Below are 17,487 nucleotides of genomic sequence, written 5' to 3' on the forward strand. Positions count from 1 at the left end.
TGCCACTATTTTTATGTCAACTTTAGAAACTACTTGTGTGACATCTGCTTGGTGATTTTTGTATATTTATTATACAAACTCTTGATAGTTTTAACATTGAAACAGTACTGACATGATTGTATGGACGCTTTCATAAACATTAAGTATTCATATTTTCTTTGAAATTATAAAAATCCTAGGCAATGTTATCATAAAAATCTCTTATATTCCATTTTTATTTCCTATCTGCTTGCTCACCATAAACTGACAATATTTCCTTGTAAGGGCAGCATTTAAACATTATAGCTAAAGCTTCCTCATAAGCAAAATAGGGATGAAATGATATGATACTGATTACACTAATGAAATTTGGAATTAACTGGATCCTGGCTTTGTTTTATCCACTGTATAAGGATCTAATAAAGTCTCACTCAATCGATTTCTGAACCCGTTATGACCCCCTCTTTCACAGATGAGAAAATGAAGGCTGAGAAAAGCTAGTTAACTTGAAGATCAACACATAGATAAAACCTGACTGTTGTGTGTGTGTGTGTGTGTGTACGGTTCCTTTATCTGTCAAGGATTTTATCTTATTTGTTTGTTTTGGTTTGTTTTAAGGATTACAGATTTTCAGTTGTGTGTAATACCAAGAGGCTGTACTGCTTTCCTATACTGATGAACGTCATCAGCAATGGGATCCTTCATATGTTCAACCATACACAGCATATTAGAATCAAGGAAACAGTATTTTCAGCAGTAAGTATTAATTGATCTTAAACAGTTAAATCTTTGACAGTGAGCCTACATTACTTGATTGTTGGTCCTAAGGATGGTTACTGTGTTCTCATAGTTTGTATGCTGCCTGACTCATGCCTTCAATGACTCAGTTTGCTTGCATTGAAAGAGTGATATACACTGGCTGCATTTTCACAATCCTGGCTTTAGAAAGTTTATAGAAGGGAATTATTGGTGAGAGATAGAAGAAGTGAGAAGACACCATCATGCTTTATAGTTGTAGTACTTCCTTTCTTTGTCATTCCAACCCAGAAGTGACAATGACTTCTCATTTTTTTTGAGAAACTTTCTATTTATTTTTTGACAATTTAATATATGTATAGAATGCATTGTGATTGCATTCACTTTAATTACCCTCTCTTACTCCTTTCCCACATCTGTTGACTCTCTTCTTCTTTCCAAGCAGTCCCACCACCCCACCTCCATGTGTGGAAGCTTTGCAGGAAGCTACAGGTGCTTTATGTTTGTGACTGAAGTGATAGCCTAAAGACAGAATTTCATAGTCCTCTTCTCCCTCCTCTGATTTTCACAGTCTTCCTACCTCTTCTGTGATTGTTCCCTTGGCCTTGGATGGGGTGACATACATGTCTTCTTTAGGGCTGAGTATTCAATAACTACTTATTCTCAAGGCACTTTGACCCATTGTGATTCTCTGCAGCAAACTGTCACCATATATCCACAAGGAGAATCTTGTCTGAGCCTTGATGAGAGCAGCATTAGGCTATGGATGTAAACATAATGTTTAGCAGGCATTATGTCTACATGTCCATTTATCAAAACATCAGGAGGACAGCCAGTCTCCCATAGATCTGTCTGTGCATTAGGCTATGGATGTAAACATAATGTTTAGCAGGCATTATGTCTACATGTCCATTTATCAAAACAGCAGGAGGACAGCCAGTCTCCCATAGATCTGTCTGTGACCCTCCCATTTACAGACCTTTGACCAGAGTTACAGTAACAGTCACCGTTTCCCTTCTATACAGAAGATATCAAATCTAGTCACAAAGTCATTAGTTATTCCTTTAGTGGTCTTACCACTACTGCACTTGCGTGGCAGGTGAAAATTGTAGCAAGCAGGGTCCATTGATGACTTTTCTTCCCAGCAGCCTACATATCCTTTTCTGTTGTTCTAGCTTTTGGATAGAGTCCCTTGGATAATTCTAGAGGATTGGTATATCTGTATCATAGGGCAGCTTTATTTTAGCTTTTTGAGAAACCTCCACACTGATATCTGTAGTAGCGTCACCAGTTTATACTCCCACCAACAGTGAATAAAGATCTCCTTCTTCCACTTCCTTTCCACCACTTTTCTTTTTTTAAAAAATTACCTATTCTAATTGTGGTGAGAACCAGTCTCAAAGTAGTTTTAATGTGCACTCTTTGTCTGAGATGGATGAATTTATAGAATGCATATACCATAATTAATGAGGTAAATAATTTAAACATACCTATAACAAACAATAAAATCAAAGGAGTAATAAAATCTTATGACTAAAAAAGTTCAGGTCCTGATGGTGTTAATGCAGGAGTCTGCCAATTTATTAAAGAAGAATTAAGACCAATGCTTAGCAGATTATTCCAAAAACAGAAGAAATCAGAACACTTCCAGTTTCTGCTTACGAAGCCATCATTGTGGTCATACCAAAACCACACAGAGACAGAAAAACAAAATAAGAAAACAACAGAATAATTTCTTTGGTGAGCATAAATACTGAAATTCTCAATAAATTAATCACTAATCAAATGAAAAAATGAAATGGATTATGGAACAAATGAAAAGGATTATGATCACTCTGACTTCATTTCAGAGATGCATGGATGGTTGAACATATGTTTACCAGTAAAATTAATGAATCCTGTGAATGTCCCTAAGAACAGAAGTTACAGACTCATCTCAATAGTCGCAGAAAACGTCTTTGACAACCTCCAATATCTTCCATATATAAGCTGAACAAAGACAACACCGATAGCCATGCTAACAGGGATGTGGTGGGTGGAGAGATCTTGAGGCCTCAACCCTATGCATAGAACCACAGACAACTAAAGGACTGCTGAGAGCATTAGAAATAGTCTTCCCCAGGGAGGAGCACGCCAGTTGATTATCCAATACCTAAAGGGCAACCCTTAAAACCTATACATACAAGTAACATTATATAGCCTGATAAGGTTGTATTCATGTATTTAGGAATACACATGTGCGTGTACACATACATGTACATGACAACAATTATGAAAAAGAGGCCATGAATTTGAAAGAGAGCAAGGAAAGATTTATGTGAGTGTTTGCGGGGAGGAAGGGAAAGGGGAAAACAACCTAATTATGTTAAAATCTCAAAACATAAAAGAAATAATTACAAAAAAAATGCTAGAGAGATTAGGGATATAGGCAACATATGTATATAATAAGGGCCATTTCTAACCAACCTACAGTCAACATCAGGCTAAATGGAGAACTTCCAAGTGTTTAAAATCAGGAACAAGACAAGGGTGTGCACACTTCCTCCACTCTTACTCAATACGATGTGTTTCAAGTTGTAGAACACTAAAGCAGTATAAACAAATAAGAGATACGTATGGAAAAGGAGAAAGTCAGTTTTCTTAAAGATGATTTGATTTTGTTCATAAGAGACCCTAAAGACTTCAACACCTAGCCAATGACACCACTTAATGGGAAAGTGAAAGTTTTTGCAATAAAAATCCCATGATGTGAGTTTAATCCCCAGAATTCTCATCAAGGTGGAAGAAAAGAACTGATTCCACAAAGTTGTTTTCTGCCCATGTGACTTAGGCAGACATATCACACACAAATAGTAGTAGTAGTAGTAATAAATAAAAATTGAAGAAGACTATGTTATAAATTCATAGAGCTAATAAATACTTCATCAGAGTGTCAGGATACAAAGTTAACATTAAATTCAGCAGTCTACCTAAATACCAATGGCATACTGAAAAAGTAATGCAGAAAAGTAACTCCACTCACTATAGCCGCAAAACCGTGAATAAGGGCTGGAGAGTTGGCTCAGCTGTTAAGGCGAGTGGCTGCTCTTCCAGAGTTCTTTTTTTTTTAAAAAATAGTTTTTTATTTTTGTTTATCTATATAGCTATCTATCTACCTTTCTATTTTACAATCTATTCACTTTGTATCCCGGATGTGGCCCCCTCCATCTCCTCTCAATCCCACCCACTCTCCCTCTTCTATGCCCCTCCCCAAGTCCCCTGTTAAGGGGGTCCTCATCCCCTTCTATCTGATCCTAGCCTATCAGGTCTCCTCAGGACTGGCAGCAGCATTTTCCTCTGTGACCTGGCAAGGCTGCACCCTGCAGGGGAAGGTGATCAAAGACCTGGCCACTGAGCTCATGCCAGAGATAGCTCCTGCTCCCCTTACTAGGGCACCCACTTTCTTCCAAAGTTCTTGAGTTCAATTCCCGGCATCCACATGATGTCTTACAACTTCCTCTAGAATAAAATTTACCTAGCATGTTTAAAGCTCTTTTGGGTTTGAGCCCCAGAATCCCAAAGAGGGGAAAAACAGCCTGAAGAAACAGTTGTGATCAGCTTCTTAATTTTTTTTTCATTAAAAAAGAAGTGTATATTTTTATCTTACCTGTACGGGTGTTTTGCCTACATGTATGTTCGTGTACTATGTGCATGCAGTGCCCAAGGAAGCGAGAAGAGGGCACTAGACCTTATGGAAGTGGAGTTACAGACAGTTGTAAGCTCTGTGTGGGTTGTGGAAAAGGAACCTGGGCTCTCTGGAAGAGTAACACGCACTCTTAACTGCTGAGCCATTTCTCTAGCCACCTGCCTTTTAATTTTTTAAAATTTATTTTATGTCAGGCTTTCTCAGAATTCAGAATTTCTTCATCTAAGGGAGGGGAACCTTTGTGCCCACAAAACAACAGTTTAATTCTATCAACTCTTCATTCTTTTCCTCTGCTCCTGGGAATTACCCTCTCACTTGCTGTTTCTAGGAATTTGACTATTTTACATGTCTTGTGCAATGTAAACACACAATATTTGTGCTTTTTGTCAGTTTTATTTCACTTAGTATTATATATTCCAAGAGAGTCTATCTTGAAGCCTTTGACAAGATTTTCTTTCTTTTAGAATTGTGTACTTAGTTTTCTTTCTTAGCACACCTACTAATGGTGTTCGCGTTATTTCTGCTTCTTGGTTGCTATTACCACTGTTGTCTAGATTTCTCTCCAAAAGCCCTCTGATTCTTCTTTTGGATATATACTCCGAAGCTGGTCCTGACATATTCTCAGTTTTTTTTTTTTTTTTTTGAGTTTAAGTCTCATCATAAATGATAAGTATAATTTTCACTTTAATAAACCATATTTTGATTTTCTACTAAAAGTTTCTTTTGTATTTGCAGGACATTACGATGTACTGGTTTGGGATAGTGGAAACTTCCCTGTGTATCTTGCTTATTATATGCAGCATTTCTCCACACATTGCCATGAGTAGCGTCAGTGACTACAAAGTAAGAAGTGTGGGTAGGAGATTTTAAGATTTTCAGTAATTGTATTTTTAATGCTGTAAGTATGAAATATTTTCCCCTTGTGATATGGGAAAGCACTGAAACATACATTAATTTAGACAATGTAGTTTGGAATTATTTCAGGTGACTCAAAAAGCTTATTTTTAAAATGCAAAAGGGTTTTTACTTCAAAGTTATTTTCAGATTGTCACATTACTTTAAATCTTCAAAGCAGAATATTATATATCTTCTGAATGAACTATTTCCTAGCTGCAAGGAAAACAGTCAATGAGGTTGACATTTAAGATCAAATTTAAGACATATATTCACTTTGTTCTCTGGAATTCATAATTTCACATTTTATTTGTGTTTGTTTACATTCTTTATCCAGACAAATATATAAGATTTATATAAGCCTGCTGTCATTCATCATCCTGAGCCACCAACCTTCACAGAAAATACACAGGAAAAGGAAATTTTATTTTATCCGTTAGGTTCACAATAACCTTCATCATCATCATCATCATTATTACCATTGTTATTAATTTTAACTTGGAAATATTTGGAAGGCTTTATTTTATTTTATTTTTAGTAGCTTGATCTTTTTTAAAAATATTTTTAAAAGATTTACTTATTTATTTTAAGTATATGAGTGCTCTATCTGCATTTATGCATGCATGCCAGCAGAGGGCATCAGATCACAGTATAGATGGTTGTGAGCCACCATGTGATTGCTGGGAATTGAACTCAGGACTTCTAAAAGAGCAGACAATGCTCTTAACCATTGCATCATCTCTCTCCAACGTATGGCTTGATCTTTTTAAAAACGTAATTAAAGTTTTTCAAGAACTTCATGTACAAATACTGAATTAGTTACATAATTTCTCCCTCTCCCAAGTCCTCCAGCTCCTCCCATGCCCTCTCATATCCATAATCTTCTTTTCTTACACTCAGAGGCATATATAATCTAAAGATGCAAAATCTAGAATCAAACAATTTCAAAAGCTGACACACACAAACCATTGTTGAAAATGCCCCATGCTTGACCTCAAGATGAGGACTAGAAAATATTTAGATTTCTTTTCATTATTTATGGATTTAGGTGGCATTGCGCATTAGCATACCAAATAAAACATGGTAAGGGAACTGGGTTTGTGGATCTTAGGTTCCTGAACACTATGTGTACAATTAGTTTCAATAGGAATGTAACATTAATTTCCTTTAAAATTCTTGCACTTTCACCCAGCTCCACACATGTACACGTATGCAATGCATAAGCCAGTCAATGACAACAACATATCTTTTAAGATGAGCAAACAGGGTGAATTTATATCTTTGTTAGGACAAGACCCGCTGGCCCAGCACTTGGCACACAAGAAGAAGTTAGTCATTCCTCCTTGCTCTGAATTTAAGTTGAATGTTGATACCGTCTTTTATGTAATTTGTATCAAAGAATAGATTAACATCCTATGGATTTTACATATCTTGAGTATCCTGACTTTTGATTTCACAGTAGCAAGTGCTTGAGAAAATAATTAAATATCTCGTAAAACCATTTGATCAGGAATGATTGGGAGGATTAGGTTCACTGCTAACAGAGGCAACAGTGACTCCATCAAGAGAAGGGTCTGTTCCTATAGCAACAATGTTGGCCAGGTGGTGGTGGTGCACACCTTTAATCCCAGCACTTGGGAGGTAGAGGCAGGTGCATGTCTTTGAGTTTGAGGCTGGCCTGGTCTACTAAGGCTACACAGAGAAAGCCCATCTTGAAAGATCAAACCAAACCAAACAAAAAGAACGCTGCTCCATGCAGTAGATGTATCAAAGCAGTGCTGCGAGATAGCCTGCTCTCTGAAGGCCAAGGAACACAGGACTGGCAGCAAAACAGATACAGAAACATCTACGTTCCTCCCTTTGATGATCAGACTAGTAAAATAATAATCTCCAAAGAATTAAACTTTCTCTAGAGATCTCATCTTGGGGGAAAGGAAAGGCTAAAACTTGATGCCAGACAGAAAAGGCTCTTGCTCCCCAGACAGAGATTTCACAGTTTTCCCAAATTTACCAGACTGCCTTGCAGGAGAGATGGAGCTGAGACAATAACTGGTCGGTAATGGCCCGCACCTTGACCATGCCGCTTTAGTTATGCATACCACTTGCATATACTTGTCCTCCATGGAAACCCCAGCCCCATGCCAGTATCCCTGCCTGTGCCTTGCCTTCCCAATATGACTGCACTGAACAAATCTCTTTTCTCTGCTTTTTGGTATTCTTTGTCCCTTTGATTGGCACATTAGGGTGAGTGGCAAGCCTTAACTTATTAGGACTGCCAGATCCTGGCCTCTGACCCTAAAACGTCCAAAACAACAACTCTGACATTTCTGAAGATGAACCCTAACCTCATGATATGAGATGACAGAATTCCATCAACCACACCACAGTTTGGCACACACTGAGGAAAGAACAAAGACTAAAAGGCATGAAAAATTTGTTTGTTATTATCTGAGATAATTAGCTGGAGGGGCTGTTTATATCCCACCATTATTGCTTTCAGAATTGGAGAGGGTAGTTTCCCAAAAAGAATTTGGGATATCATCTTACCTTAAAGGTAGCAAATGGGTACTAGAGACACATGTCTAGCATGTAGACAGTAGACACACATGAATTTGATATGATTTTCCAAGATGCAAAATTCAAGTACTTCCCAAAAAAATGCCTGGGAGTGGAGCTAAAAATAAACCAAGCCGGGCGCAGTTGCGAACGCCTGTGATCCCAGCACTCCAGGGAGGCAGAGGCAGGCGGATCACTGTGTTTGAGGCCAGACTTGTCTTCAAAGTGAGTCCAGGAGCCAAGGGCTACACAGAGAAACCCTGCCTCAAAAAACAAAAAGAAAAAAAGAATAAAACCATCTCACAGCCTTGATCTGAGTACTAAATTACTAATACACTTAAAATGTAAAGTGTAACTCTCCAAGTAGGAATAAAGTTTGGTAAAAAACCAAACCTATTCTGTGAAAGTTCTCATCTACTCTGTCAAATTAGATCCTAGGATGCTGTTAGCGTATTCTTCACAGAATAACTAGAGAAAGCCCTTCTCTAAAAAGAACGAGTAGCCAAAGCAACCCTCAGTAGAAAGAACCAAGCCAAAGGGACTGGGCTGTAGCTCAGCCTAGCACGCAGGAAGCTGTGGGTTTGATCCCCACCCACTGACAAACCAGGCAGAGTGCCACATGCCTATAATCCTAGCACTTGGGAGTTGGAAACAAGAAGATCAGAAGTTCACGGTCATCATGAATGCATAGTGCCGGGCTAGCTTCGACTAATTAGAGCCTAAAAGAAATTCTTGCATTTTAACCGAACTGGTGTACGTTCTGTGTTTTCTTACTAGAATAAAGCGGATTCTCAGCTGTGGATTTCTGGCCTCTACCCTTCTGCCTACTGGGGTGGGCAGGCGGTCGTGGACGTTAGCCTCTTCAGTGTGATTCTTCTTTTAAGCAACTTGACGTTATACCTGACAACAGCGGCGCACATTCCTTTGACAAGTGAAATTGTGCTGTCTATAGTAAGTAGTACGGCTTCGACCAAATTCTGAACAGTAATTAAAAATAAAACACAGCGTTAGTTGTTTATATATTTGAGAATATTCTATAAAACTAACAAAATGCAGATTACAAGCACAATTAAATATTAAAAAATTTACTTTATTTAAGTTCATTTACTTTACATCTCAACGGTGCCCCCTCCCTCTTCTCTTTCCTGTTCCCCTCCCCCCTCCTTTCTCCTTTCCCCTAAGAAAAGAGGTGTCCCCTCCTCCATATTAACCCACCCCAGCACATCAAGTCACATTTGGACTGAGCATGTCCTCATCCACAGAGGCCAGGGAGAAGTGATCCAAATGCAGAAAATAGAGACCATGTTAGAAACAGTGATCACATCCCCGCCCCTGCCTCCACTTGCCAGGTGACCCATATGAAGACCCAGCCGCCCATGGGCCACATAAATGCAGGGGCCTAGGTCCAGACCATGCCTGCTCCTTAGTTGATGTCTCAGTCTCTGTAAGGCTCCTTGGGTCTGGGTTAGTTGTCTCTGTTGGTCTTCTTGTGCAATTAAAAAAATTTTTTTAAATATGTATAATTTAAAATTTCCTTCAGACGTTTCATTTTTGACTGATGTTCTCTATATCACTTTCAGATTTTTCTTTCATTTGGTTGTGCAGCTTCTCTTGTCTTCTTGACATATGTGATATCATTTGTTTTTGGCAAAAGGAAAAAAAACAGTGGCTTCTGGTCAGTTTGCTTCTTTATTGTAAGTATGGACCCTGTCAAACACAGTCACTTTTCGTCTCCAGCAGTGGGAAAATTAAAAATGCACATTAAAATTAGATATCCAAATCCAGTGCCCCAAATTTTTGGAAGCTGACATAATTCCACAGTACCTGACCTCATGTGTTGGTTTCCTGACAAAATACAAGTGAACAACCAAATTTACTCAACATTTCCTATGGACCATTTAAAGTTATGTATCTAAATTACACATGAACCATCATTTAATTCTGTCTGAAGATCTGAATCCTATCCTAACAGCATCTCATATATATATGCAGTTATATGAGTACAGTCCAGTACAGTCTGAACTTCAAATGATTATCGTTCTCAAAGATTTCAGATTAAAATTACCCTGTAGCAGGGACCTGGAAGTGTTACCTATGTTTTCAAGTTGGTTATGTTTCTGAAGAATTCCTGTAAGCTCTTTGAATAGAATTCAATAAGAACACCAAAAAAGACCAAACTTTAAAATGTACTGTTGAGTCTTCAGAGCCTTCAGAATAAAGGGCTTCCTGGTACTATAGAATTAGAACTGGCTTCCTAAGCAGTTCTGAAGAGCACGGGTGCCCAACTTTTGGCATCGCAATAGGCTCTTGTCATCTGCCAATGTGCTCGGCTGCACCTGTAGCTATCCTAGGATGCTTGTGGCTTGCACGTCACACTTTGGGCATGCCTGATCTAGAAAGTCTGTCTTATCCTCAGCGGTGAGAGTTTCAGATACCATATTTTAATTTCTGTGTCAAATTATTAATATCCACATGTACTTTGTATCTATAGATGTGAAAATGGAGAGCTTGTCTGAGATTATGGGAAACTGTTCTATTATTTACCCAAGCAATGGAGACCTAGACTGCTCTCCAGGCTTCCTTTAAGCTGCTATTTCTAAGACATGATTGAATGTCTGTCAATACCATAGCTCTAAATTGTTGGTATGGGTGGCCTGGAACTATGAGAGACCCCAACCCAAGACCAGCCATGAAAAAATAGACTTGTCTGATACCACTGACTGGCCTCTAAAGGAAATAAGTGGGCACAACTGGCTGCTGTTCACTTTTATATGCAACACTCATGTTTTATGTCTTTAGATTGAGTTGAGTTGTATTTAACAGTGGCATTTAATACTCTTACCTTCATCTTCACAATCCACCCTAAGTAGAGAAGGTAGAGAAGCTATATAAAGTACTACAGAGTGCCTCAATTGAAAGACTACCTTTGAGGCCAGCCACGAGAATCTGCGAATCAGTCACTAGAGAACCTTTTTGACAAGCAATTATTATATATATAGCAATTATGTTAGCTTGTATGTTAGATATCTATCTATCTGTCTATCTATAACATAATATATATAACTATATAACTATATAACTATATATATATATATATATATATATATATATAAAACATAATTATCCAATGTTATTCTCCATACTGACTATGCTGAATAGATAGCTTTAGAGGATAATCTTTTTTTTTTTTTTTTTTACTTTTTTATTTTTATTGTTAGTTACATTTTATTAACTCTCTATCCCAGCTATATCAAGCTCCCTCATTCCCTCCCAATCCAACTCTCCCTCTCTCCCTCCCTCATCTCCTCCCTGCACCTTTCCAAGTCCACTGTTTGCGGAGGACCTCCTCCCCTTTCATCTGACCCTGTTTTATCAGGTATCTTCGGGACTGGCTGCAAAGTCCTCCTCTTTGGCCTAGCAGGACTGCTCCTCCCTTGGGTGGTGGAGAGGTCAAAGAGCCTACCATTGAGTTCCTGTCAGAAATAAGATGTGATAAACATAATGAAATCTATACACCTAAAGAAGATAAATAAGAAAGAGGACATGGAGTAAGATGATCAACCCTCACTTAGAAAGACAAATGGGATGTGCATTGGACATAGGAGAAAACAAGTAACAGGACAGGAGCCTACCGCAGAGAGACTCTTAAAGACTTTACCTAGCAGTGTATCAAAGCAGATACTAAGACTCATAACCAAACCTTCAGCAGAGTACAGGGAATCATATGAAAGAAGGGAGAGTTAGTATGACGTGGAAAGGATAAGAGCTCCACAAGGACCAAATATATCTGGGCACAGGGGTCTTTTTTGAGACTGATACACCACCAAGGACTAGGTATGGATATAACTTAGAACTTCTGCTAGAATGTAGCCCGTGGTAGCCCAGTTACCAATTGGTTTCCCATAGTAAGCGTTTCTTTAAGTATTACTCGGCCATTCGAGATTCCTCCGTTGAGAATTCTCTGTTTAGCTCTGTACCCCATTTTTTTAATAGGAGAGGGAACACTGGAGGAAATGATGGCATGGATCAGATGTAGGGTGAGTGGGGGCTTGAGGACCGAGGGCTTGCACAGAGGGGTGTATCTATAGGTGGGAGCATCTCTTAGACATGCTAGAGACCTACAACAGCACGAGCTCCTTGGAGGATATAGGGGTGACTCTAGCTGAACCCCCTGGTCATGAATAGGGTACCTTCTAAAAATCTCCTGGTGGAACGAGGTGAACACCAACTCACCTACAAAACTTCCACCCAGAATTGACCCTATCTATAGGATATGAAGGGATTAAGATAGAGCAGAGGAGTCAGGAAAAGTAAAACTGATACCTGGCCAAACCCGAGACCCACTCATTGGAGAAAGCCAACCCCTGACACCATTGAAGATACGCTACTGTGTTTGCAGAAGGAAGCCTAGTACGGCTGTCCTGCCTTAGAAGATAATCTTACTGTAACTCACCTGTTTTTTATTTCAACTAAGACTCTCATATGTTTAGTAAGGGTGATGAAAGCTATCACTCCGATTCCTTAGGTTTTGCAGTAGTTTCAACATTCAATGAATTATTTCTTGGAACTGATGGTTAAGTACTTCAGAGTTAAGGTCAATATGGCTGTTGACAAGTGTCTTGCTATCAGCCTAGAAAATGGGAGAGATGCTGCAGTAAAGGCCCTCAAAGTTACTCTTTCAGCTATTTTATCTTCAGTTCCAAGTAATGGACATCCTGCAATAATCACTTCTTCTGCAGCTTTTTCCTTTCTTTGTGTTGTCTCTATTTATAAAGGAATCATGTAACAGCAGGGTTATGTGCTCATCTGGCTCAGCACTTTTGCTGTACTTCAAGTGGAAAAAAAAGCAACCTGTGGTCTTAATGTACACAACTTATTTCAGTTTGCAGAGAACAAATTGTCAGATGAAGGTGCGGCTGTTCAGATGAACAGAACTAGGAAATACACATTTTCAAGGAAACAAAGGTGCCCTGGAAGTTGAGAGAAGAGAAAATAGACATGGACAAGGGTGCAAGGCCTTGGCAGAAAGATTGTAGAGGTTGTTGCAAAATGAGAGAAGACCTACATAACTGCAATCTAAAATAATTACTGTGCTGTAAAGTTAACATTTAGTTATAAAGTATTTGGTTCTATTCTAAATTGTTTTTAGGGAGCAGTCAATCATCTTGGGAAGACATAAAGTGTGGGTCTCCCCTTCCCTGGGGAGCTGTTGGCCACCAGTCCATGAGGGCAGGAGGAGCAGAGGTGGCATGCAGGGTTCTGAAGGCTGTGAGCACGAGGAAAGAGGAAAGAATAGCATCCAGCTGCAGGGAGGCAGATCAAACTGACTCCAGGGGAGAGGGGAGAATATAGGCAAAGGGAAGCAAACAGTTACTCTGATAGATGTTCATGGCATACTTCATTTGCATCAAACAGCACAGTCCTATTGCCTGTGCAGAGGCACAGTACCTAATTATCCTATAGGTGAAGGAAGGGGAGAGCTAGCAGGGAACGTTGCCAAAGGCTATATATCAGATATGGTTAGAGGCATCTGTGCCTAAAGACACTCTCCAGATGAGGTCAGGCAGAGAGTAGGAGGTACCAATGGGAGAGGGAGTTCTCCATCTAGTGCCGAGCTCAGAGCTCAGAAAGGCTGTTCAGAGTGGGAGGACTGCAGCCTCAAACAGCATGCCGAATAAAAAGAAAGCTCATTCATGTCCTGTTGAAGGGATGAAAATCAATACATTCAGAACAGAGTATTCCTCACTTCTGTGTGTGAATATTAAGGAATTTAAATCAGTATACCGAAGAGATAGCTGCATTCTGTGATTACTGTGTCACTATTCACAATAGCAGACAAAAATGGCCTTGCTTTTAAGTGACATCTGGCAATGACTGTGTAGAGAAAAATGTCACATAAAACGTAAGAAAATATTTTGTAGCCATAGATTGCAGTCCTGTCTTTTTCAGAAAAATGGGTGGAACTTGAAGGCATTATATTCAGTGAAACCAGATACAAAAACCACGAACAGCACATGTTCTTCCTCCAATACGGAAGCCAAGAAAAGTGAGGACAATTGTAGAAGAGTGATTATTAAAAGCTAGGAAAGGATGGAGATGGAGAGCTGATAAACCAAGACTGGGTGCTGAGTTCTAAACCACAGATACAACGACTTATTTGTAATTGTCTACAGCACAACGGAATCAACATGAGTATGTGCACATCACACACACACACACACACACACACACACAAACACACACACACACGGTATCTAGAAAGAATAACTCAGAGGTGGCAAACAAAAATGATAAGGTGAGAGAAATGCTAATTTCCCTGGCTTGATTGGTACATGCTGTGTGTGTGTATTCAAACATCATCCAGGCCAGAGGTCTGGCTCAGTGGTATCAAACATGTTTAGCATTGTGAGGCTATGGGTTCAGTGCTCAGCATTCCTTATTAAAAGAAAGAAAAGTCATACTGAACATGCAATAGGTATAATTAACATGTATTGATAAAATTAATTTTCTATTGGGAAGATAACATTTCTGTGTGTTTTTAGTAACAAAACCATTTCCCTTTTGGTCTTAGAAATGGAAAATTGTTATGGCCATGTATTTATGTCTTTATATGGGGATTTGTGACATTTGTCATTTGATGTAGTATTCTTGGACTTGCCCTGTAGGTCTTTGCCATTATGTTGGACATCATTTTTAAGTATTTCTTCAGTGAAACATTTCTAATTATCATCATGGTGTTATTTCCTTCATTTTCGTTGAATGCAATCATGATCATTATAGAAATGGTAAGAAATGTTATCAACTGTTTAAAAAAATGACTATATAAGCTATTTGCTATGCCTAGATCTACAGAAATAGAAGGTGTGTTTGTGGGCTTGGAGAGTGAAAGCAAATGGACATGAATGAGTTCTTTGTGAGAATTAGAGTACTCTGAAGTTGAACTGTGGTGATGCTTAAAAAAATATTTAAAAAGTCCCAAGTCGGCAGACTTAGAGTGGGTAAATGGTATGGCATGAAAATAAGCCTCAATAAAGCTGTTAAAAAGCTGTGCCTTAGGCACTTTGCAAAATGCAGGCATGAGTGAATGCTATTAGAAGCTAAAGCCAGGTTTCAAAAGAATGTCCTACTGCAATGGCTGCTTGTTAATGAATGAGGATGAGTTCAAACACAATACTGTGCAATTACTCAAAAGCATATGTCAAACACCATTCTGCGCTAGTCACTGGGCTAGTAATTAGGGACACCTGATGGGCAAAATAGCACAGTTCTCTCTTCATAGAGCTGAGCAGAAACAAGGATGGCTCAACCTCAAGCAAGTCATAGTGGCTTGAAGTGAGCTGAAAGGTTACAGTGGCAATCGGCAACACGCTGAGGAAGAACATGCAAAGCAAAGCTGGAGCACTTAGGAGTCAGAGAATTCTGGGGAAATAATGTTCCTAAAGGATGAATAAGATTTAGTGAGAGAGTAAGACAAGAGAGAAGCATGTCTTGCAGAGAAAAGCAAAGCATGTCTTGCTTTGGGAGAGGAAGAACCATGCAGCCTCGGAGAAGCTGAGTATCAGGCAAATGAACAGGAGCTCAGTTGAGAGCACACTTATGGGGAATCTTCACCACTCTAGATGACCTTAAGCAGAACATAGCAAACGTCATTAATTGTGTTCCAGGCAGAGGCGGGGGAGACTTGTCTACAAAAATACTTTTTGTTGTTGTTGACAAAGCAAGGACTGAAAGCTATGATCATAATGTCCTTTTGCTTAGTATTTTTCCTTCTAAGAGTTAATCAGGTGACATACACAAATCTAGATGTGTGACAGGGGATTCAGGAGTAATAGCTTGCTTTCTCTGTAATTGACTGATGATAAAAGAATAATGTCATAAAAGAGATACATGATACAATTGAGAAAACAGCTATCATTGAGATACAAAGGGATCTGTGAGTAGGCTTATGTTGGAACTTCAGACAAATATCTTTTTTTTTTTTTTCAATGCAGTTTATTCAGGAACCTTGAACAATCATCTGACCCTGGGGAAAGCCAGCCCACAGCTTAAATAGCCTCTGGGTAGCCAACCCCAGCATGCCACGTGGGCAATGCAGATAGGTCCACATACATGGAAGCAAGCCAGATCCTCAGCCTTAGCCAAATGTGGAATTGTTCGTGACAGAGAGCACTCACCATCGGGAAGGTGGAAGGCGGAAACCAGCTCCATCTTTAAGGCATAGCATTCCGCAGCTCTCTACAGTTCCCCCTTTTTGTTTAGATGCATCAGGCAAGAGTAGAGGTCTGATCTCTGATATTAGAAATAAATTGGGACTTTGTACCGATGTTCATTTAGGTGTCATCCACCCAAAGAGCATCAGACCCGTCCGATACCTTTTTCTCAGAGGCGGGACCTGGGGCATCAACCTGCATGCAATCAGACATGCTCTTCTCTGGGTCGAAAGCGGCTGACCCTGAGTGCAGTGCTTAGCCTCGCATCCTGAGCATAACATTTTAGCTTTTTATGGTAGCCAACCATGCTTGGGGAGACTGTCCTGCTTCAATGGCTGTAAAGGCCTGAATGATCATGGCTGCATTACGCTGTTGTGAGACTCTAATCTTGCATATACACCACAGGCAAACCAAGGAGACCAACACCAGAAGGCCTGCTAACGCTCCCATGCCTGCCCATTCCTTCAAATGATTCATGGCTGCAGCAATCCATGATGATAATCCTGTGGCTAGTCCTGCGTCCACTCTGGTAGAATTTACTGTGACAATGGCCACTCTCAGCTGCTCCATCGTAGTATCGAATTCTCCAGTCCAATTACCTAAAATATAGCTTGACAATTGTTTAGACAGATTTGCAGCACAGGAAAAATTCTCATGTTATATGCTAGTGACTCAAAGTCCAGCATATTTTCATTGACAGCTGCTCAGACCCTGAATAATCATTTAGCCAATGTAGCTCATGCTTTAGTTGTAACAAAAAGGAATTAATGCTCAACTAAAAGGAAGCTTGATGGTGTTCAATCAGAGGATTGACCTCGTGCAGGAGCAAATTGATACCCTATGGCAAATCGCTCAACTTGGCTGTCAGACAAATATCTTAAATCACCAAATTTCCACAATGTAAGCATCTCTCCCTGCTTTGCTTTTAGTAACTGTTTTTTTTTTAATTTTAAGTCAAAACATTTAAAGAATGAAAATAGATATTGGTTAGCTGCTTATTGAGAAAGGATATTTAGCAGGGGCTTCTCTCTTCTGTAGGGAATGTGTCACCAGTGCACACGTAATTGAATTTACTCAATTCAAAACGTACATGCTGTTTAAATGGAAATTGTGAAGAAAATATATTTAGCTATTTTTTTCTTTTCAGAGAGCCTACAAGAACTATGAGGGACTTGGAGAACTCAAATATGCTTTATCTACGGTTGATCTTCTGTTTTGTCTAATAGTAAGACTTTTTACCTCACTACATACCCTTAGGATGGATACTCTTTACTGTAACTGTATGATCTTGTCTGAAGCTTGGCATCTATGAAAGCATTTTAAACATAGTTTTAGATAAAGTAATGACTTTCAGACATGAATCTTAATCTTAGTATAAATTTTTGTGTGCATATATGTGATAAGTTA

The 17,487-nt window shown here is 39.2% G+C and overlaps 1 protein-coding gene across 5 annotated transcripts in view; it reads left to right on the forward strand.

Moving 5' to 3' along the window:
• Positions 1 to 17,487, forward strand: part of Abca6 (ATP binding cassette subfamily A member 6) — a 67,931-nt gene that overhangs the window by 39,101 nt on the left and 11,343 nt on the right. For 4 of the 5 annotated variants that reach the window (XM_060386480.1, XM_060386478.1, XM_060386479.1 and 1 more), the window contains 6 exons: positions 598 to 735; positions 5,156 to 5,263; positions 8,648 to 8,821; positions 9,451 to 9,564; positions 14,536 to 14,655; positions 17,228 to 17,305. In XM_060386480.1, the coding sequence (XP_060242463.1) occupies positions 598 to 735; positions 5,156 to 5,263; positions 8,648 to 8,821; positions 9,451 to 9,564; positions 14,536 to 14,655; positions 17,228 to 17,305 (732 nt within the window). The remainder of the gene's footprint in view (positions 1 to 597; positions 736 to 5,155; positions 5,264 to 8,647; positions 8,822 to 9,450; positions 9,565 to 14,535; positions 14,656 to 17,227; positions 17,306 to 17,487) is intronic. The other variant, XM_060386481.1, reaches the window with a different exon arrangement.

The sequence above is a fragment of the Meriones unguiculatus genome, chromosome 7 (assembly GCF_030254825.1).
Source record: "Meriones unguiculatus strain TT.TT164.6M chromosome 7, Bangor_MerUng_6.1, whole genome shotgun sequence".
Lineage (NCBI taxonomy): Eukaryota > Metazoa > Chordata > Mammalia > Rodentia > Muridae > Meriones > Meriones unguiculatus.